This window comes from Heptranchias perlo, chromosome 1 (genome assembly GCF_035084215.1).
Source record: "Heptranchias perlo isolate sHepPer1 chromosome 1, sHepPer1.hap1, whole genome shotgun sequence".
NCBI lineage: Eukaryota > Metazoa > Chordata > Chondrichthyes > Hexanchiformes > Hexanchidae > Heptranchias > Heptranchias perlo.
Window position 1 is genome coordinate 136720972 of NC_090325.1, and position 18038 is coordinate 136739009.

The 18038-nt window shown below is 45.1% G+C and overlaps 1 protein-coding gene across 1 annotated transcript in view; it reads right to left on the reverse strand.

The window, feature by feature from the left end:
• The window catches only part of ablim2 (actin binding LIM protein family, member 2), a 378415-nt gene that overhangs the window by 48992 nt on the left and 311385 nt on the right, over window positions 1-18038 (reverse strand). The window contains exons 17-21 of the mRNA XM_067991317.1: window positions 15414-15552; window positions 15139-15197; window positions 9452-9497; window positions 9313-9320; window positions 7897-7977 (exon numbers count right to left, since the gene is read on the reverse strand). Of these exons, the coding sequence (XP_067847418.1) occupies window positions 7897-7977; window positions 9313-9320; window positions 9452-9497; window positions 15139-15197; window positions 15414-15552 (333 nt within the window). The remainder of the gene's footprint in view (window positions 1-7896; window positions 7978-9312; window positions 9321-9451; window positions 9498-15138; window positions 15198-15413; window positions 15553-18038) is intronic.

Genomic DNA, 18038 nt, shown 5'->3' on the forward strand with positions numbered 1-18038 from the left:
TTGCCGGGGGTATCCCAGCAACACGTCAATCATTCCCCATTGGCCCTCATTAAAAAAAACATGAAAAATGTTTAAAATCTGAGCCTAGATCCCCAGATAAGCCCTACTCCCATTGGCCCGCTGGTGGATTCCCAGGCCAGGGACAAGGACACGACCCACCTAAGAGTCCCCTCCCCCGGCCATGTCCCCTCTGTTCCCAACCTAATTCCTTCTGCTGCGGTCCTGCTGGATTTACGATGTGCATGTGCCGGAAGGGCCATGGATTTTAGTCCCCTATTCTAAAATCCAGTCAAGCTCAAAAAACTTCATAAACTACTCCCAAAAACAGCAACTCTATTCCTTGACAAATTCCCACAAATATATCTGCATTCTCTGTGCCCTGTTGCTTCTAGATCAATAGACAACATAGAAAGCCTTAAAGAGGTCTGGGTGCAAGGCCTAGACTGCCAGATAACAGAGGAGGAATGGGAAGGATGAAAGTGAACCCTCACAACTAATGCCAGCAGCAGAATCTCCAAGGGCTTACTCAAGTTATGACACAGAGCTTACTGCACCTGTGTGGTCCAGATGCTAATTTTTGATTATATGATAATGATCATTTAAAACGCACTGGTTTCCTATTGCTGTTACTTTCAGTTTTCCTCTTCTCAAAAGCAGTGCGTGCCAACCAACAAAATAAATTCCCATTTATAGGTAGTGAGGGAAATGGAAATGTCACTCTGCTGAAATAGAGGGGTTAACATACATTATCAGGGCAGAGTAGAGGGAATTTTACTCTGCACCTAACTATTCCTATGCTTAAATTGGGAGGGCTTGACGATGACTCTGAATGCCAGAAGTAGGAAAGTCCCAGCCTCCCTCACTTTGATGCTCATAAAAAAACACCAAAAATTAAATTGTTAAAGAAAATAATTGTGGTTTGATAAAAAGGGGCCATTAATGAGATGAAACTAATTGTAATCTATTGAAAGTTTAGAACCTTAATGTCTCATTAGTTTTCCATTCAGAATCCCCCAAATCCTCCAAATGGATGTCAAAATGTTTAGGAAAATAAAATGTGCAATGAGAAGATTTAGTCAGAAGAGGACAGCAGTGGGCTCCACTGCAGGGAAGGAATATTCAAATCCTCAGAAGCCAGGAAAAGGACAGATCTGCCAAGCCTTAGATTTTAGTTTAAAATGTCACCTATTTTGATGCACATCACTGTTAAAAGTAATGTACAGCTTCTTATAGGTAAAGGAGCTGTAATCTACGTCACTCTTACTGGTCATGCCATGACTTATGGTTTTATGATGTTGACAGATCTGAGAAAGGCTCCCTCGATCAGATGGGCAGACACTAGCGAGAGAGATTTGATGGACCTTACATACTGAACAGATTAGAAGGACTCATATACGCTACTCCCAGGGAGATTGAATGAATGCAGAATTACAGTTGGTGAGGTTGGACGAATTTTTACCCTTGTGGTTTAAAGGAACTCATTGATGCCTATAACAAATAAAAACTGGAGCCCTGATTTTAACCTGGGGTGGATTCGGCGCAGGCGGTATGCCGTGCCGGAGTCCCCCAAGAAATCTTCGGTGTGAGGCCTGGGCCATTTTAACTCCCAGGCTTCATTCAAATGTTTCTGCAAGTCTCCCTCCTGAAGCTAGTGGGAATGACGAGAAAGTCAGCGGGCGGGAGCGTGCGTTCATGCGGGAGGGCGACGCTACCAGGGACTCAAGGGAACAGTCCCCAGCATAAAGCTAGTTCTGGCATGAGGGGGTCTCCAAAGAGCTGCTGATTGTGGACGGAAGAGGGAGGGACAGGGCTGTGGGAGGTCAAGGATTCATTGCGGGCCCGAAGGTGCACTCCTGCTCCTCCTGGCCTGTAAGGAATCCTGACAATAATAAGAAAAGTATACTTGACTTGCCTCTTCTTACCACTTTGCTGCCTCCCACCAGATTTCACTGGCGGGTTTGCTGCCGTGTTGGCCTCCCCCAATTTTATGTTAAAGTCGCGATGCCGATGATGTCAGCAGGCCGTGAACTTAACATCTTAATTAGGCCCCCACCTGCCTACGTTAAGAGGCCTTCATGTTGCCAGAATCCCGGCAGTTAAAATGGCAGAGGAGGGAATGCTACCATTTTAACTTCTCGCCCGCACCATTCCCGCCGGGTGGGCTGGTTAAAATTGGGGCTTAGGTAATTTACAAAGACGCACAGCCGTTGCCCAATATAAACAAGGCCAATGACATAGGGGGAGATGTAGGGCATGATTGTAGCCCGAGGGCGGGGGTGGAATTCCTGTCGGGAAACCCGGAAGTACGGGTTCCCCAAAGGTCCTTACGATTTTGGCCTAAGAACGTTATCAAAAAAAACTTTGAAAATGGAGGCCCGCAGCCTCCTTAAAAGCTTTCACTGACCGGCCAGCCTCCTAAGGGCGGATTGGTCGCCCGCCCCTCGTCCCGCCCCGATCAAAACCGGAAATGGGCGGGTTAGAGGAGGGGTTTAGATTTTTGCAATTGTTACTGCCCCCACGCCCCCAACCCATTCGTTTATCCAGGCTAAAATCATGCCCGTATCCGGGGCAAGGATGATCAATGTTGGAAATGCGTACGTCCACAGGTTCTCAGTAGCTGGTGGATCACTCACAGTCAGTAAGCCGAATGAAATCAGTCATAGTGACCAGGTGATTGGTGGCCGTGGACCCCTGAAGAAATTTTCATTTTTTAAAGTTTATGGAAATGCAACTCTTATTTGGCATTCTTTCTGGAAGGGGAGGGGGAGCCCAGCATCCCTTCCACATTGGATCGGTAAATTGTGGTGCAGCATATGGCTCTTTGATGTGTCCCTAGTAGTGCAGGTGCCCAGCATTGGCATGATAATTAAGGGAGCTCCCCCTGTCCCCATAAATGGATTTTCAGTGTCGTTTTCTTTAAATGAACAGATTATGCACATTCAATTGTTCCAATTACTTTTGTGAACAAAGTCAATTTGGGCCAATATGGATCATGTTTTCAGTCTAAGGTTTATTCCTATCTGTCACTGCAGAAGGCTCTTTTAATATTAATAAATAACTCCCTCATTCACAGAGAATCCATACAAAACATTCTAAGATAGATTCAAGGATGGATTTTCCTGGGTTTTAATGTACAAATACTGCCTGAAAGACAGGTGCTATACACAGTAAAAATGGGTGGTAGTCCTTTTTCCCTGCTTCATGCCTGAATAGCACTACTCCTGAATTTCCAGTACGCTTTCTGGTGGCTGCACCTACCTGACTGTGCCTTAAGAGGGCATGGCAATGTAAATGACATGCAAATGAATGTCAAATGGATCGGGACACAGGTTTCCTATATCACCGCCGGGGCAGTCTACTCCCATAAAAACCTGGCATTGCCACTTCCAGAGCTGCCATTTAGCTGCTATTGGCCTTTAAGAGGCAGTCTGGTTTGTTAAGAGAGGTGTTTATCTTCGGCATTCAAAATGATGTTCTAGTTTCTGTATTTGTTGCAGAAAGCTATTGGCTTTTACGCTTTGTGATGGAGGCCATGTTCATTACTATGTAACCTTCCCCATCCCCACCCTTTTGTGTGATGGATAAAAGGTTTTGATGGGGTAGATACAAAGAAGCTATTTCCACTGTTGGGGGAATCCAGAACAATGGGGCACAATCTTAAAATTAGAGGTAGGCCATTTAGGAGTGAGATCAGGAAGCACTTTTTCACACAATGGGTAGTGGAAATCTGGAACTCTATCCCCCAAAGCCTGTGGATGCTGGGTTAATTGAAATTTTAAAAACTGAGATCGACAGACTTTTGTTAGGTAAGGGTATCAAGGCATATGTAACAAAGACGGGTAAATGGAGTTGAGGTACAGATCAGCCAAATCAGGCTCGAGGGGGCTTAATGGCCTCCTCCTGTTCCTATGTTTGGAAGGCAGACGAGAAGCAATAACCACAAGCGCTGAAGAAATACATCCTCCTCCAATTTCCCCACCATCATTCTTCAAATCCACACTAGCTTTCCTTGTTCCTCCAACTACTGCTTGGTACCACGATGCCACTCTTACCAACTCCCTCTGAAGCAGATTGATAGGGCACTCAGACTCCTGCTTGGGATGCTGCTGCCATTCCAGCCTGGTACAGCAGCACAAAGACATTTATAGAGGTAGGCACGGTAACATAATTAGAAACAACAGAGACCTTCACATGTTTACTTCTGGCTGATATAATGGATTATTACACTCATATATTCATAACCCGCTGACAGTATTAAAATCACACTTTCATAAACAGTAAAATACAGCAAAGTCAATCTATCTCGGGCATTGAACTTTTACAGTACCTGCCCCTTTAATGGTGCTGCTACCTTTAAGGCCCCAAAAGCGTTTGAACTTCCTGTCCGCTGTGGGTCTTCCACTAATAGTGAACCTCCATGTACACCCAATGCCGACCCCCCTTGCCCCCACCTTACTGCACGATAATGAAGGCCCACAGGAAGATCGCATGAAAAGCTCACCAGACTGGGGGAGTGAACTTCTGGTGCACTCCACTGAATTTCCCCAGGACAATGCCTGCCCTGGAAAATCTACTTTCCTCTCTCCAACACATCTCAACACAATCTGTGACTTAACACATAATTATGACTCCCTTGTGAACAGACACTCTCTTGTGAAATTCCCCTTGTAGAGCACATTTCGAACAGCTCACAGACAGTTATAGGGAATAATTGTATTATGCTGTTTAGTATGTCATTTTAGGAACAGGAGTAGGCCATTTAGCCCCTCGAGCCTGTTCCGCCATTCAGTGAGATCATGGCTGATCTGTGACCTAACTCCATATACCCACCTTAGTCCCATATCCCTTAATACCTTTAGTTAACAAAAATCTATCAATCTCAGATTTAAAATTAACAATTGAGCTAGCATCAACTGCTGTTTGCGGAAGAGAGTTCCAAACTTCGACCACCCTTTGCATGTAGAAGTGTTTCCTAACTTCACTCCTGAAAGTCCTGGCTCTAATTTTTAGGCTGTGTCCCCTAGACCTAGACTCCCCAACCAGCGGAAATTGTTTCTCTCTATCTACCCTGTCAGTTCCCCTCAATATCTTGAAAACTTCGATCAAATCACCCCTTAATCTTCTAAATTCCAGGGAATATAACCCTAGTTTGTGTAATCTCTCTTTGTAATTTAACCCTTGGAGTCCAGGTATCATTCAAGTAAATCTACACTGCACTCTCTCCAAGGCCAATACATCCTTCCTAAGGTTCATTTAAAACACCTTGGGCTCGATGTTACCAGGGCTGCGGGTTCGCGGCGGGGGGGCTATTGGGCGCGTGGGTAACGCGCCCGGCGAAATCAGTCTGCCCCCCACGCGATCGCAGCCTAATTGGATTCACTTTTCTGGTCTTCCGGGTTCCCCACTGCTGAGCTGCGTGTCGGGCGGACTGCGCATGCGCAGTAAGCTCTGTCAGCTGGAGGAGCTCTATTTAAAGGGGCAGTCCTCCACTGACAGATGCTGCAACAAATAGCAAAAATTACAGCATGGAGCAGCCCAGGGGGAAGGCTGCTCCCAGTTTAATGATGCCTCACTCCAGGTATCATTAGATGGGGTGAGGAGGAGGGGGAGGACAGAGATCTTCCCCCCGGCGGGCGGGAGGAAGCGGCCTGCCTCTGCCACCAGGAAGGCCTGGCTCGAGGTGGCAGAGGAGGTCACCTGCACCACCAACATATCGCCCACCTGCATACAGTGCAGGAGGCGCTGCAATGACCTAAGTAGGTCAGCCAAAGTGAGTACACTTACTCATTCCCCTACACTCCATCTGCCACAGCACCACCCCCACCACACATCTCCTTCTGCACTGCCAACACTACTCTGTCACATCACCCCTCATACCCACTCAAACCTCATCCTCATCTTACCTGCACCTACTCACCTCGCCAGTACTCATCCCGCCATTACCACTCAACCCAATCCTCATACAATCTCATGGCTCTATCTCATACTCACCCTCTCATGCATCTCTTTCACAGTCAGCCTCACTCAACCTGCCACTACCTGTGCTGCACCACAGGGTATGCATCACATATGTGCAGTAGGAAGCGCAAGGCAAACGTGTTGTGAGCATGAAGGGGATGCACAAGGGTGTTTGTGGGTTTGTCACGGTTGTTACTTATATTGAATTTCTGACCAACTCACATTGCATATTATATTGGCACCACTACTGCCACGTCTTTGCGAATCTTGTCTGGTTTGTGCAATAATGCCCTTTCCTGAGGATCACTATGAAGACACACAACTGACGACACCCATTGTGTCACTGCAGAGTGGGTGCAGGTGTATTTGCAGGGCTCTTTTGTGCAGACGACTGAGAGATGTCGGCGATGTCCCCGGTGGCACCCTGGAAGGATGCGGAGGAGAAGTTGTTGACTGCTCGGGCCAACCGGGAGCAGCTCGGCATGAAGGAGGCTGCAGATGTCCACGATTACATGTCGAGTGACTCTGAGCCTCCATGTGCACTGCTGCTCAGAGAGGTCCAGGAAGCTGAGCCTCTGTCTGTGGACCCTGTGGCGAGGGTAGTGCCCTCTGCGACGCATCTCTCTCTGCGGTTGCCCTCCCTCCTGCTGTGCAGGTGAATGTGTCACAGCACTCTGTTGTGGAGCTCCACGTGTCAGAGGTGGATGGCGAGGCTGGTGATGCTGTTCGCCCTCCGAGGAGGTCATGACTGCAGCTACGGCGGTCCCCATCCGGAACATGTACATCTGAGGGGGTCCGCAAGGTAGGTACATGTCTCTGGACCCCGGGGTAAGTGTGGACGTTGGTGAATTTTCTTGTCAGGAGGAGGGTGGTGGAGGCCAAACTTTGTCCCAGGTGACAGAGTGGCCTCCTGCAATGAGTGAGGGTCTCCCCCGCAACCTGTCAAATGGACCTTTGCAGCTGCCACAGGCTGACAGCTGCAACATGTCCATTTCAACTGGGAGTGTTTCCCCCAGTATGGGGGAATCAGGTCTGTTAATGACCTGAAATAGCAAGGTAAATACAGTTAAGTGGCACCCCGCTGACTTTAATTGCCTGTGGGAGTCCCACATGCGGGGGCTGCGCTCCGGACCCGCTCCGGGATTCCCCTTTTTCGGAGCCCCCCCCCCGCCAGGAATGCACCCGATAGCGGGTGCTAAAATGAAGCTCTTTATTACAGTTTTCTTGGGGCTAAAAATAACTGAGAACATAATTTTCTTTAGAAGCTTGTCATGAGGCATTGCAAATTTCAGATCTGAATCCCTGATGTACACTTTTATCAGCAACATCTGTCTGGATTTGGCTGGACAATTTTATAACATTTCTAATCATAATCTACCTGCTAATCTTCCTCCATTATGCATGGCAGCAATGCTAATTAAGTGGAAACATTATTTTGAGTCCTGCTTCTGTTGATTAGTGTGATTATTACAATTTGTGATTATCAGACAGAATAGGATTGCACAAATTGTAATGATACAAAATCAAGTGGTATTATCTTTACTGTTGTAACATACACTATTAATACTCAAACATACATTTAAACCTCGGAGTTTTAAGAAAACTGCAAATTCTGGACATCTCAAATAAAATTAGGAAGTAGTGGAAACACACAGTAGGTTACTGAGCATCTGAAAGCTAAAAACAGGTTAATAACTTTTCAGAACAGATTTAATTAAGGGTCTTACCTGAAATGATAGCCTATCTCCCTGTTTCAGAAACTGACAAGACTTGTTTGCATTTTCAGCATTGTCTATCTTTTACATCTCAACCTTTAGCACTTCGCACAGTGGACCCCACACAAGATCGAGCATGGGTGAAGTATATTTATGTGACAAAAAGTTCAAATTGTAACAGAAGTGCTAAGGAAATACCTCCATTCACCATAAACATTCTTACCTCCAGCCTGGTTCTGTCCACATCCTTTGGTAGCTTGATACGAGCTTTCATTGTAACAGCTAACATTTCATAAGGATAAACCTGCAACAGGTAAAAGTAACTCAAAAATAGGACAAGTTCAATTGTACCTCATATTTTTTCATTTCCAAACACGGGATATCTTAAGACCTAACATCCCATTTTCTTTCTTAACAAGAGCCGGATACTGGATTGCCGTTTTGAGAGATTTATTTAGTTTGCGTCTTATTTTGTCTTCGTCAGTATTTTGCCAATAATCCTATAATTCCTCTGCTTATTTTGTATCCTAGGTACATGACTTTACACTTATCTACATTAAACTGAATCTACCAATTATTGGCCCACCTCTTCATATAGTCTAAATCCCAATGAATGTGGGTGAGAGAGTCTATATGTGATGTGAGGTCGGGTGAGGACAGGGGACTGGAGATATCAGAGACGTGCAAGCAGGGGGAATTTAGTTGGAGGTTGAAATCACAGTGCATAAGGAAGCAGTCAGTGCAGAAGTTGAGCGATAGTAGCGGAGAAGATATCAGTGAGAAAGGCAGCTAGGACAGTAGCAACAATGAGATCTTTGAAGGAGACATGAGAGGAGAGGTAGAGAATGAGAAACTCAAATAAGGAGTAAATGCCAGACGAATAAGGGCACAGAGCAAGGTGGGAGCTGTAGATGAGTGCCATGATGCCAGCATAGCAGTATGGGGGGGGAGGGAATGTGGTGGGATGTGTAGCCAGGTGGGGGCCTTGGTAAGGGGAAAAAAGTTATTAGTGAGCCAAGTTTCAGTGAGGCCCAGGATATCAATGGACTCCTCCAGGATGAGGTTGTGAATGGGTCTTGTTTGCAAGGGAGCAGAAGTTTTGCAGGGTAGTACAGAGAGGAAAGGTAGGAGACCAATTCAGTGGTTCAAAGATTTGGGGAATGGAAAGAGAGATGGAAGGAAGATTGGAGAGATTTGCCCTCTGGAGAGTGAGATTAGCCAGGTTTGCGTTGGGAAAAAATAGAATCTTTTCACAGCAATTGTACAAATTGTTTTTGATGAGAGCTGAATAATTTTTGTATTTTCTCCCTTTTTTTTCCTATCAATGGCACTTGATAACTGTTCATTAGGAATTGTAGGATGGCAGCTTGAAAATAATTTTTACTCTGATGTTCTTTCTGTCTATGTGGGGAGACACCACTTGTCCTTTACTTCCCCCTGGTGGGATTGCTGAGAGCAGGAGCTCATTGTGTCGGAATCAACAGCTTGGCTCTTGTGGTACCATTCTGTGGCAGAGCATGCTGCATGTTAAAAATACTTTTACTATTCAATATAGCATTGAATAAAACATGAGGGGAGAAAGACAGAAATCTTAACCTGGCCAGTTGCAGTTTGTGGATGGAAACCGGGGACTTCTTACCTTGTATTCTGTAAAAACAAGAGTACATTTCAGTGAGATTTGAGCAATGACCTTAAAGACGTAGAACAGACTACTGAAAGTCAACATAGCTCTATTTGTAGATTACGATGTTGGTACAGTATTTGAAATGATTCCTCACCTCGCATTCCCCAGCTGGTATCATGATTTGAATCAAAATCTGAAGTCTAATGGAGAGGAAATATCAAATAAATATATTAGAAGCTTTTATTAATGCCAAAAAGCTGATAATTTTCTTTTAACTCATGTTACACTATGAACATAAAATCATAGAATCTTACAGCAAAGAAGACAGCCATTTGGCCCATTGTGCCTGTGCATTGTGCATCTTTTGTCTTTTTACTTACAAAGCTTTTTCCTTAAAATGTTATTTTGCGTGAATATATTGTTCATTGAGGTTAAGGATGTCAGATGCCACAAACTGATTTTTTTAAAAAAACAACAACCCTAGGTTACATGAAAAGTAAAGCTGTCTCTAGTTTGGCCCCCCAATATACAATCTGTATTAATGTTCCAATGTCAGCAGAGATAGTTAGTTTTAGACATTTTTAGATCTGGATTCTACGCGCTGGTACAAAGGTCGGATATAAATTCGGGCAGGCTGGTGGAGCAGAAAAGGCCAAACACTAAGCCACCAAGTGAGTTTGCCTCTGAAACTTCCTATATGTTAAGCTTACAATCTTTTGAAGACAATGGGAAGGAAATCAGAGAGCAAATCTGCCCTGAATAGATTTCTGCCCCAGCATTGATTTTCTGACCAGATTCGCCCGATGAAGAGGCATAAAATGGGAGAACCTGATTGGAAAATTGGGTGGAGATCCCTAACAGGAGATCTCTGTCCACTTTGTACATCATGTGAATTTTTAGGGGTAGAAACAGGTGAAGCTTCATTAAAATATTAAATGGAGGGTGGAGGCATTCTGCCCCCAATTGCCTGAGATTTGGTTCACAATATTTATGACCATGAATAAAGGGTGTCAAAGTTGTTAGGGAGCCAGCTGTATGCGTAAGTTAATTTAAAGGACATAGTAAGAAAATTCATTCAACAGTTTTAAACCCATTTCTGCATGATTTTTCTTTTTTTGTTGTTGTTTTTCTACTGCCATATTGTTTATGGCGAATGCTCTGCTGCAACTTTTCTCCTCCTACAGCTCCATTATTGCCGTCAATGGGCTCCCCACTGGGAATCCCCCATTTCTGAGCTTTCTGCAGGAAGGAAATGAGGACAATCGGAGGGATATCAGGCAGGTCAGGCAGCTGTGCCAACCTGAAGTACCGTCACACCCTCATCTGTAGACAAAGGTGCACATGCCTTGTTTTGACAGAAGAATAGTGTATACAGAGGAATCGATTTCTAAGCAAGGCTATGACAGCAGACTCAATGGCATAAAAATGGCATGTGAAGGCCTGACTAGCAGTACAGTTGGAAGCACCCAATCACAGTATGGTAGGCTTTAAGTGATACTGCATGAAATAAGGCATGCCAGGATACAGAACTGGTAGGATAATTTGTTTGGCTATACCCACCAAGGTGCCACCTATCGTATTTGCTTATCCTCGCATACCTACCTGGCAATGATCATCTGTAAATATTTTCTCAGGTTTGACTAAGCAGAGAGAGATGACAACATTGTGCCATCTGCTGCAAGGATACTTGAAGCTAACATGCAGCATTGGGCTGGTATGGACAATGATAGTACCAGCAAGCCGAGGCTCAAATTTGTCTCTACCTCCTTCCAGGCATGCTGCAATGTTGACTTGTGGGGTTGAGGATATGGAATGACAAGCAGGGCCGCCCTTCTTGCAACTACCACAAGCAGCACCGTTTCCACTTTGGCAACCATTAAATAGAAGATCAGGTGCTGGGATGCTCCATTACTTGGCTGCAGACTCATGCCTGCGCATTAGGTTTTCTTACTTAATTTTTGCCTGACAATTCTTAGCCCTCTTCCCGTTTAGCCTTGGCAAAGACTGCCAATGGACTGAAATGCCTTTTAAGCCTTTCTTAAAGTTGCAAGGATTTTTATCCCTCTATTCTGGCGCACCCCTTCAACTTGTCCACATCCCAATAAATTTCACCGACATGCAATTTTCTGCTCGCACCATCAATGTGCTCTCTACACACATTGGCCCTGATTTTATCTCCCACTGCCTGGCGGAAACCGAGCGGGATGGCAGTCGAAATGAGGGCAGTGACTTACCCCCTCTGATCCCGCCGGATACCTGCCATGTACCAATGTTAACCTGCTCTCTTGAGTAGGCGAGAAGGAAACCCGCAAGCAGGCGGCGGGATCCTCTTTAAATATGCTGTTCGGGTCCCGTTGATATTATCGGGACCCGATCTGCAATTTTAGTTGTGGGCCAGAGCTGGGGAGCAGTGACGGCTTCCCTGTCAGGCCAGGCCTACCGGGAGGTGGATCATGGGCCAGAAAAGGCCTAGCATGATAAGTTTTAAAATTTTATTTTAGGTTTCCTTATGGGCCAGGCGGAGCCTCCAGACCTCACAAGGAAGCCTTGGGCCTCCCTTGCCTCGGGCTCTCCCTCTCTCCCCGATCACACCAGAGCCCCACCTCACCACCTATCTGACTGCTGGGTCCCTGGCTGCGGCCTCCTGCTGCTGAATTCCCACTCCCATCCGCCAGCCAGGTAGTGGATCTGGCTGGGTTCGGGCGGGAGTCGGAGAAAGTTTATCGAAATGAGGCCTGGCTGTTAACATTGGCTTGGTCTCAACCTCTCAGTTATGTTCGGGTGCGCCGGACTGACTTCCACGACTGGCGAGTTGCCTCTCGGGCCGCAACTGGCACTCGCAGCTCGCTGGTAATATACACGAGGCAGGCGGACCAATTTCCCATGATCCTGCTGCAGGCCTCTTTAGGCATGTACAGTTCCTCTGCACCCAGTTCATGCACAGATTTGGGCATGATCCAATTTCTAGGTCGTTGTTTCTGAGGAACCACATTTCTGTACACGAGGTTGTTCAGTTGACGAATTAAATAATCTTATTGTTAGAATTTTGTTTTTAAAGTCCATCATTATATTGCTGTTGTTTAAAAAGTACTATCAACATTTGCGGGCCGGTAAGGTTTCTATTTTTATATTACAAACTCTTTCTATTATAGTTATTTTTAAACAAGGATAATATATATTCCGAGTCTACAGTCTACAAGCTATACATACATTTCAAATTTGGGTAACAAGCAATCAAATAGCAAAGGACTCTTCTGCTATTTGTGCTTCTTCAATATTTCACTGAAACCTGTTGTTTACTACTGTTACATTCAGACCGGTTATAGTCACAAGAATTATTTCAGAAAGTAAAATATAGTCAGAAATGATTGGCTTGGTACCATTCAGTGTCAGCTTAGTTCAATGGGTCTCATTGGGGAGAAATTCAACTCACAGCCGCCTGTTTTGACAAGCTGGTTGGGTGCTGGCCAGGAAAGCCAGCAGTGGAAGGCCAGAGCTCGGGACCATTGGCGACTGTCCCCGGCAACCAGGAAACATTGGGGCTTGGCATTGGGGGTCAGAGCCCAGCAATCGGAAGGGAGAGAAGGGGGTTGGATGCGGGGGTCACCGATTGCGGCAGTGAGGAGAGGCCTCGATGGGCAGAAGTGATGCCGAAGGTTTACTTGAGGGGCTGGAGGGAGGGTGGGGGGGGTGCACTCCTGCTCCTCCTGGCCCACAAGGAATGCTCTAAAAAGCTCTTACCTTCTGCAGCCAGCTGCTCCCACCCCCATTTTGCTGCTGGGTTTCCCGAGCGCTGGGAAATGTTAAATTTAAATCAGGCTCCCAATTGCACTGTGGGAATTGAGGCGCTCCATGCAACTCACCGCCATAAAAATGGTGGCATGCGCGTACGCAACCGGTTGGGGACGCGATCTCCGATTTTTAATTCTTAACCCCCCTCCCACCTGACCTGGGAGATAAAATCAGGGCCGATGTGTGCAGAGAGCACATTGATGGTGCGAGCAGAAAATTGCATGTAGGTGAAATTTATTGGGATGTGGACAAGTTGAAGGGGTGCGCCAGAATAGAGGGATAAAAATCCTTGCAACTTTAAGAAAGGCTTAAAAGGCATTTCAGTCCATTGGCAGTCTTTGCCAAGGCTAAACAGGAAGAGGGCTAAGAATTGTCAGGCAAAAATTAAGTAAGAAAACCTAATGTGCAGGCATGAGTCTGCAGCCAAGTAATGGAGCATCCCAGCACCTGATCCTCTATTTAATGATTGCCAAAGGGGCTTAATATCGAGCCCACTGTGTTAAGTCTATAGGCTGTGAAAATCTCTGGCTGCTGGGATCACACCTGCCAGTGCCCTGCAGCGCTGACCCCAGTGGAGTTTACAGGGTCAGTGGAAGGGCAGCTAATTTGCAAAGGGCTAGAAGGTACACTCGCCACCACAGGATGCATCTTTGGCACAAGCCTCAACCATCCAGTTGGAAAATCTGGTGTCTGGGCATTTTTACAGAGAAATTGCCCAGGCCACCCCGAAGACCCCATCGAGTCTTCCCTAAGCCTCTATGCAAGGGAACTGATCCTGAATTGAAAAAAAAGACTAGTCTTTGGCGACTTCCCAAGCCTGCGCTCCCCTCCCCCCACATCCACCATCTGGAGGCTGGAATGCCACATCTTCCTCATGTACTTGGTCTCAATTGTGCTGGGAAAGTCGGAACTCTCGACATAGGGACTCCCTACTCCCAGGGCTTCCCCTGATATTATGTGCCATTTAAGGGGTGGGCGGAGATTCTGCCCCTTACAAGGCTGCTTGGAAAATCCCAGAAACATCAATGACCCAGTACAACCAGGTCTCTGCCATTTTTGGTGGGCTCCACCAGAATTTCAGGCCATAATCTTTACTTGTGTTCTCGTCTCTCCTTCTTCAACAATTTTATCCCCCCTCCCCCCACGCCCACCGCCACATCCCACTCTCAAAGGAGCATGCTTTCAGGAAACGTTTCTACCACATATTGATCCCAAATTGGATTTAGCTCTTATTCAGACATTTCAGTGGTAGTTATACAACATGTGTTGGCATTGCCATCGCCAAATCCCCCACCATCAACATCCTGGGGGTCACCATTGACCAGAAACTTAACTGGACCAGCCACATAAATACCGTGGCTACAAGAGCAAGTCAGAGGCTGGGTATTCTGTGGCGGATGACTCACCTCCTGACTCCCCAAAGCCTTTCCACCATCTACAAGACACAAGTCAGGAGTGTGATGGAATACTCACCACTTGCCTGAATGAGTGAAGCTCCAACAACACTCAAGAAGCTCGACACCATCCAAGGCAAAGCAACCTGCTTGATTGGCACCCCATCCACCACCCTAAACATTCACTCCCTCCACCACCGGCGCACAGTGGCTGCAGTGTGTACCATCCACAGGATGCATTGCAGCAACTCTCCAAGGCTTCTTCGTCAGCACCTCCCAAACCCACGACCTCTACCACCTAGAAGGACAAGGGCAGCAAGCACATGGGAACAACACCACCTGCACATTCCCCTTCAAGTTACACACCATCCCGACTTGGAAATATAACGCCGTTCCTTCATCATCGCTGGGTCAAAATCCTGGAACTCCCTACCTCACAGCACTGTGGGAGAACCTTCACCACACGGACTGCAGCAGTTCAAGAAGGCGGCTCACCACCACCTTCTCAAGGGCAATTAGGGATGGGCTATAAATGCTGGCCTTGCCAGCGACGCCCACATTCCATGAACGAATAAAAAAAAGAAAAAATGTGTGCTATTCCGTTAACATACTGATCATTTTTAAAATCTTAATTTTAGACACAAAACTTCTTTACCTTGTGTAATCTAGTTTTTCCGTAACCAGGAAGGGAAGCAGATTTGGAGTGAGGAATTCCTGTAACAAAGTAATTGTGATTTTGTCAACCTAATTGGTTTAAGCTACATCTCAGAGGGTTAAACATTATCCCAAATTAGACATAATGTTCAATGTTTTCCAGTTTAATGAATAATAGTTTTTTTTTGTTTCCCCCAATATATATATTGAACAAAATTATCAGTTTGTCAAAGAACTAAATGGGGATTAAATTGTCAATGAGCAGAATGCACTTACTTGATTGAAAGAGTGATTCACTGCTTGACCTTTGCAGCAGTTCTCTATCAGCAGCAGGGCATTTAGATGATGATTTAGGGTCCAGATCAAAGGCCGTGGCCTCCATTTCCCCCTTCAGTATCAACCAACTTGTCTTCACCTAGGGCAAGTACAAACACATGGAAATTATTTCTACAGTCAATGATTTACTAGTGCATGAAAAATGAAACCAAAACACAGATGCATTCTGATGCAGTTTCTCTGATTTAAAAAAAAATTGCTGCAAAACAATGTCTGAAGAAATACCAATCTGATGTTTCAAATAATAGTTGTATGGTTTCAGTCCAGCCTGTACAAACCTTCACAAGATAATTACAGATGAGGAAAGGCATTCAGCTCCTCTAATCCATTCATTCACAGAGATCCTAGAGTCCCCCATTTTCAACATCCAATTGTTTGCTAAAAGATTCCAGTGTTTTCACTTCCACTACTCTATCTCGGTGTCTATTCCATATGTTGATCACTCTTTGTGTGAAGAATTTTCTGACATCAGTCCTGAATTTACCTTTTATTAGCTTGAATCTGTGTCCCCTAGTCCTACTCTCACAATTTGAAGTAATTTTCTGGATTTACTTTTTCCATTCCCTTAACAGTCTCTATAAACTCACCACTCAGATGCCTCTGTTCCAGGCTGAAAAATCAAGTTTTGCCAGTTTTTCCTCGTAGCTCTTCTCTGCCTTGTGCCTCGTGCTTCCAGCAATTGAATGTCACCCTTATACCTCAACAACTGGAAGGTGCAGTCTGACCACAGCATGATACAGTTTGATCATGACTTCCTCTGACTGGCATTCTACAGTTATATCTATGTAGTTCAACATTCTATTAGCTTTTTTGATTGCTGCTCTGCACTGGTTCAACATATTGATTGTTGAATGTATTAAGACTCCCAGGTCTCTTTCAACTTGGCTATTTCAACACCATTCATGGAGTATGTGTGTTGCTTGTTTTTTCTTCCTTTGCGCAGTACTTCACACTTGTCTGCAATAAATTTCAATTGGTATTGTTCTGTCACTTGCAGACTTTATCCAACTTATTCTTTGATTCCTGAGCTGCCTCTTTGATCCCACTTCCTCTCCTAGTTTGGCATCATCTGCATATTTGGCCACTTTGCATTGAATTTCTGAATCCATCTCATTTATGTAAACTAGAAACAGTAATGGTCCCTACACCAAGCCTCGGGGCACCCCATTTAATACTTCCCCCACTCGGACATAACTCCTCCAAAGAGTATTCATTTTTTTCTACCCTTCAGCCAATTTCTTATCCAGTCCCAGGGCTCACCCTGAATACCTTTAGCTTTGAGTTTAACTAATAGCATTTAATGTAGAATTTTGTCAAATATCTTTTGGAATTCTTGGTATAGAGGAACATAGGAACAGGAGTAGGCCATTCAGCCCGTCGAGCCTGTTCCGCCATTCAATGAGATCATGGCTGATCTGTACCCTAACTCCATCCACCCGCCTTGGCTCCATATCCCTTAATACCCTTGGCTAGCAAAAATCTATCAATCTTAGATTTAAAATTATTAATTGAGCTAGCATCTACTGCCTTTTGTGAGAGAGTGTTCCACACTTCTACCACCCTTTGTGTAAAGAAGTGTTTCCTAACTTCTCTCCTGAATGGCCTGGCTCTGATTTTAAGGTTACGCCCCCTTGTCCTAGACTCCCCCACCATCAGAAAAAGTTTCTCTCTTTCTACCCTAACAATTCCTTTCAAAATCCTACAAACCTCAATCAAATCACGCTTTAACCTTCTATATTCCAGGGACTACAAGCCTAGTTTATGTAATCTCTCCTCATAATCTAATCCTTGGAGCCTGGGTAACATTCTGGTGAATCTGCGTTGCACTTCTTCCAAGGCCAATATATTCTTTCTAAGGTGGTGCCCAGAACTGTACTCCCTGCATAGCAGCAGGGCAACTAGATGGTGATTTAGTGCCTAGATCAAAGGAGTCAGCCTTGAATTCCCTGATAATGATCGTCAGTGCCTCTCTCAGCATTCTAGGATAAATGCCATCTCGTGCAAGGATTTTTTTGTTTTGAGCCCATTTAGTCTATGGAGAAATCCAATTTAATTGATATTTAAGTCCTTGATTTTACTTGGGTTAACTCTGTTTTGGAAGTGCATGTTGCTCTTGGTTTTCCCAGTGAAAGTAATCATTCAGAATACTTACTATTTTGTGCTCATCCTCAGATTCAAGCCTATTTGCACCATTTAGGGGTTTCACCTCTTCTCTGATTGCCCTCTTACCATTGTACTGCTGATTTTTTTTTTACTATTGTGTTTAGCCTCCACTGCTATGTTTTTAATCCGTAGGTTCCTCCTTGTCCATCTGATTACCCTTTTAATGTGCATCTGCATTTTCTTATATTTGTTCCAGTGAATCCCTTCCCCTTTCTTCCTACAGATGTTGTTTATTGCTCCATTTTGGGTCATGTTTGTTTAGTATTAGTTTTAGGAGTATATTTATCCTGCATGCTCAGCATTATTCCTGTAAAAACGTCTCACTTGTCCTCTACTGAAGTATCACTGAGCAAGCTACCTCAGTCCATTTACTTTAGTTGTTCCCTCATTTCTTTAAATTTA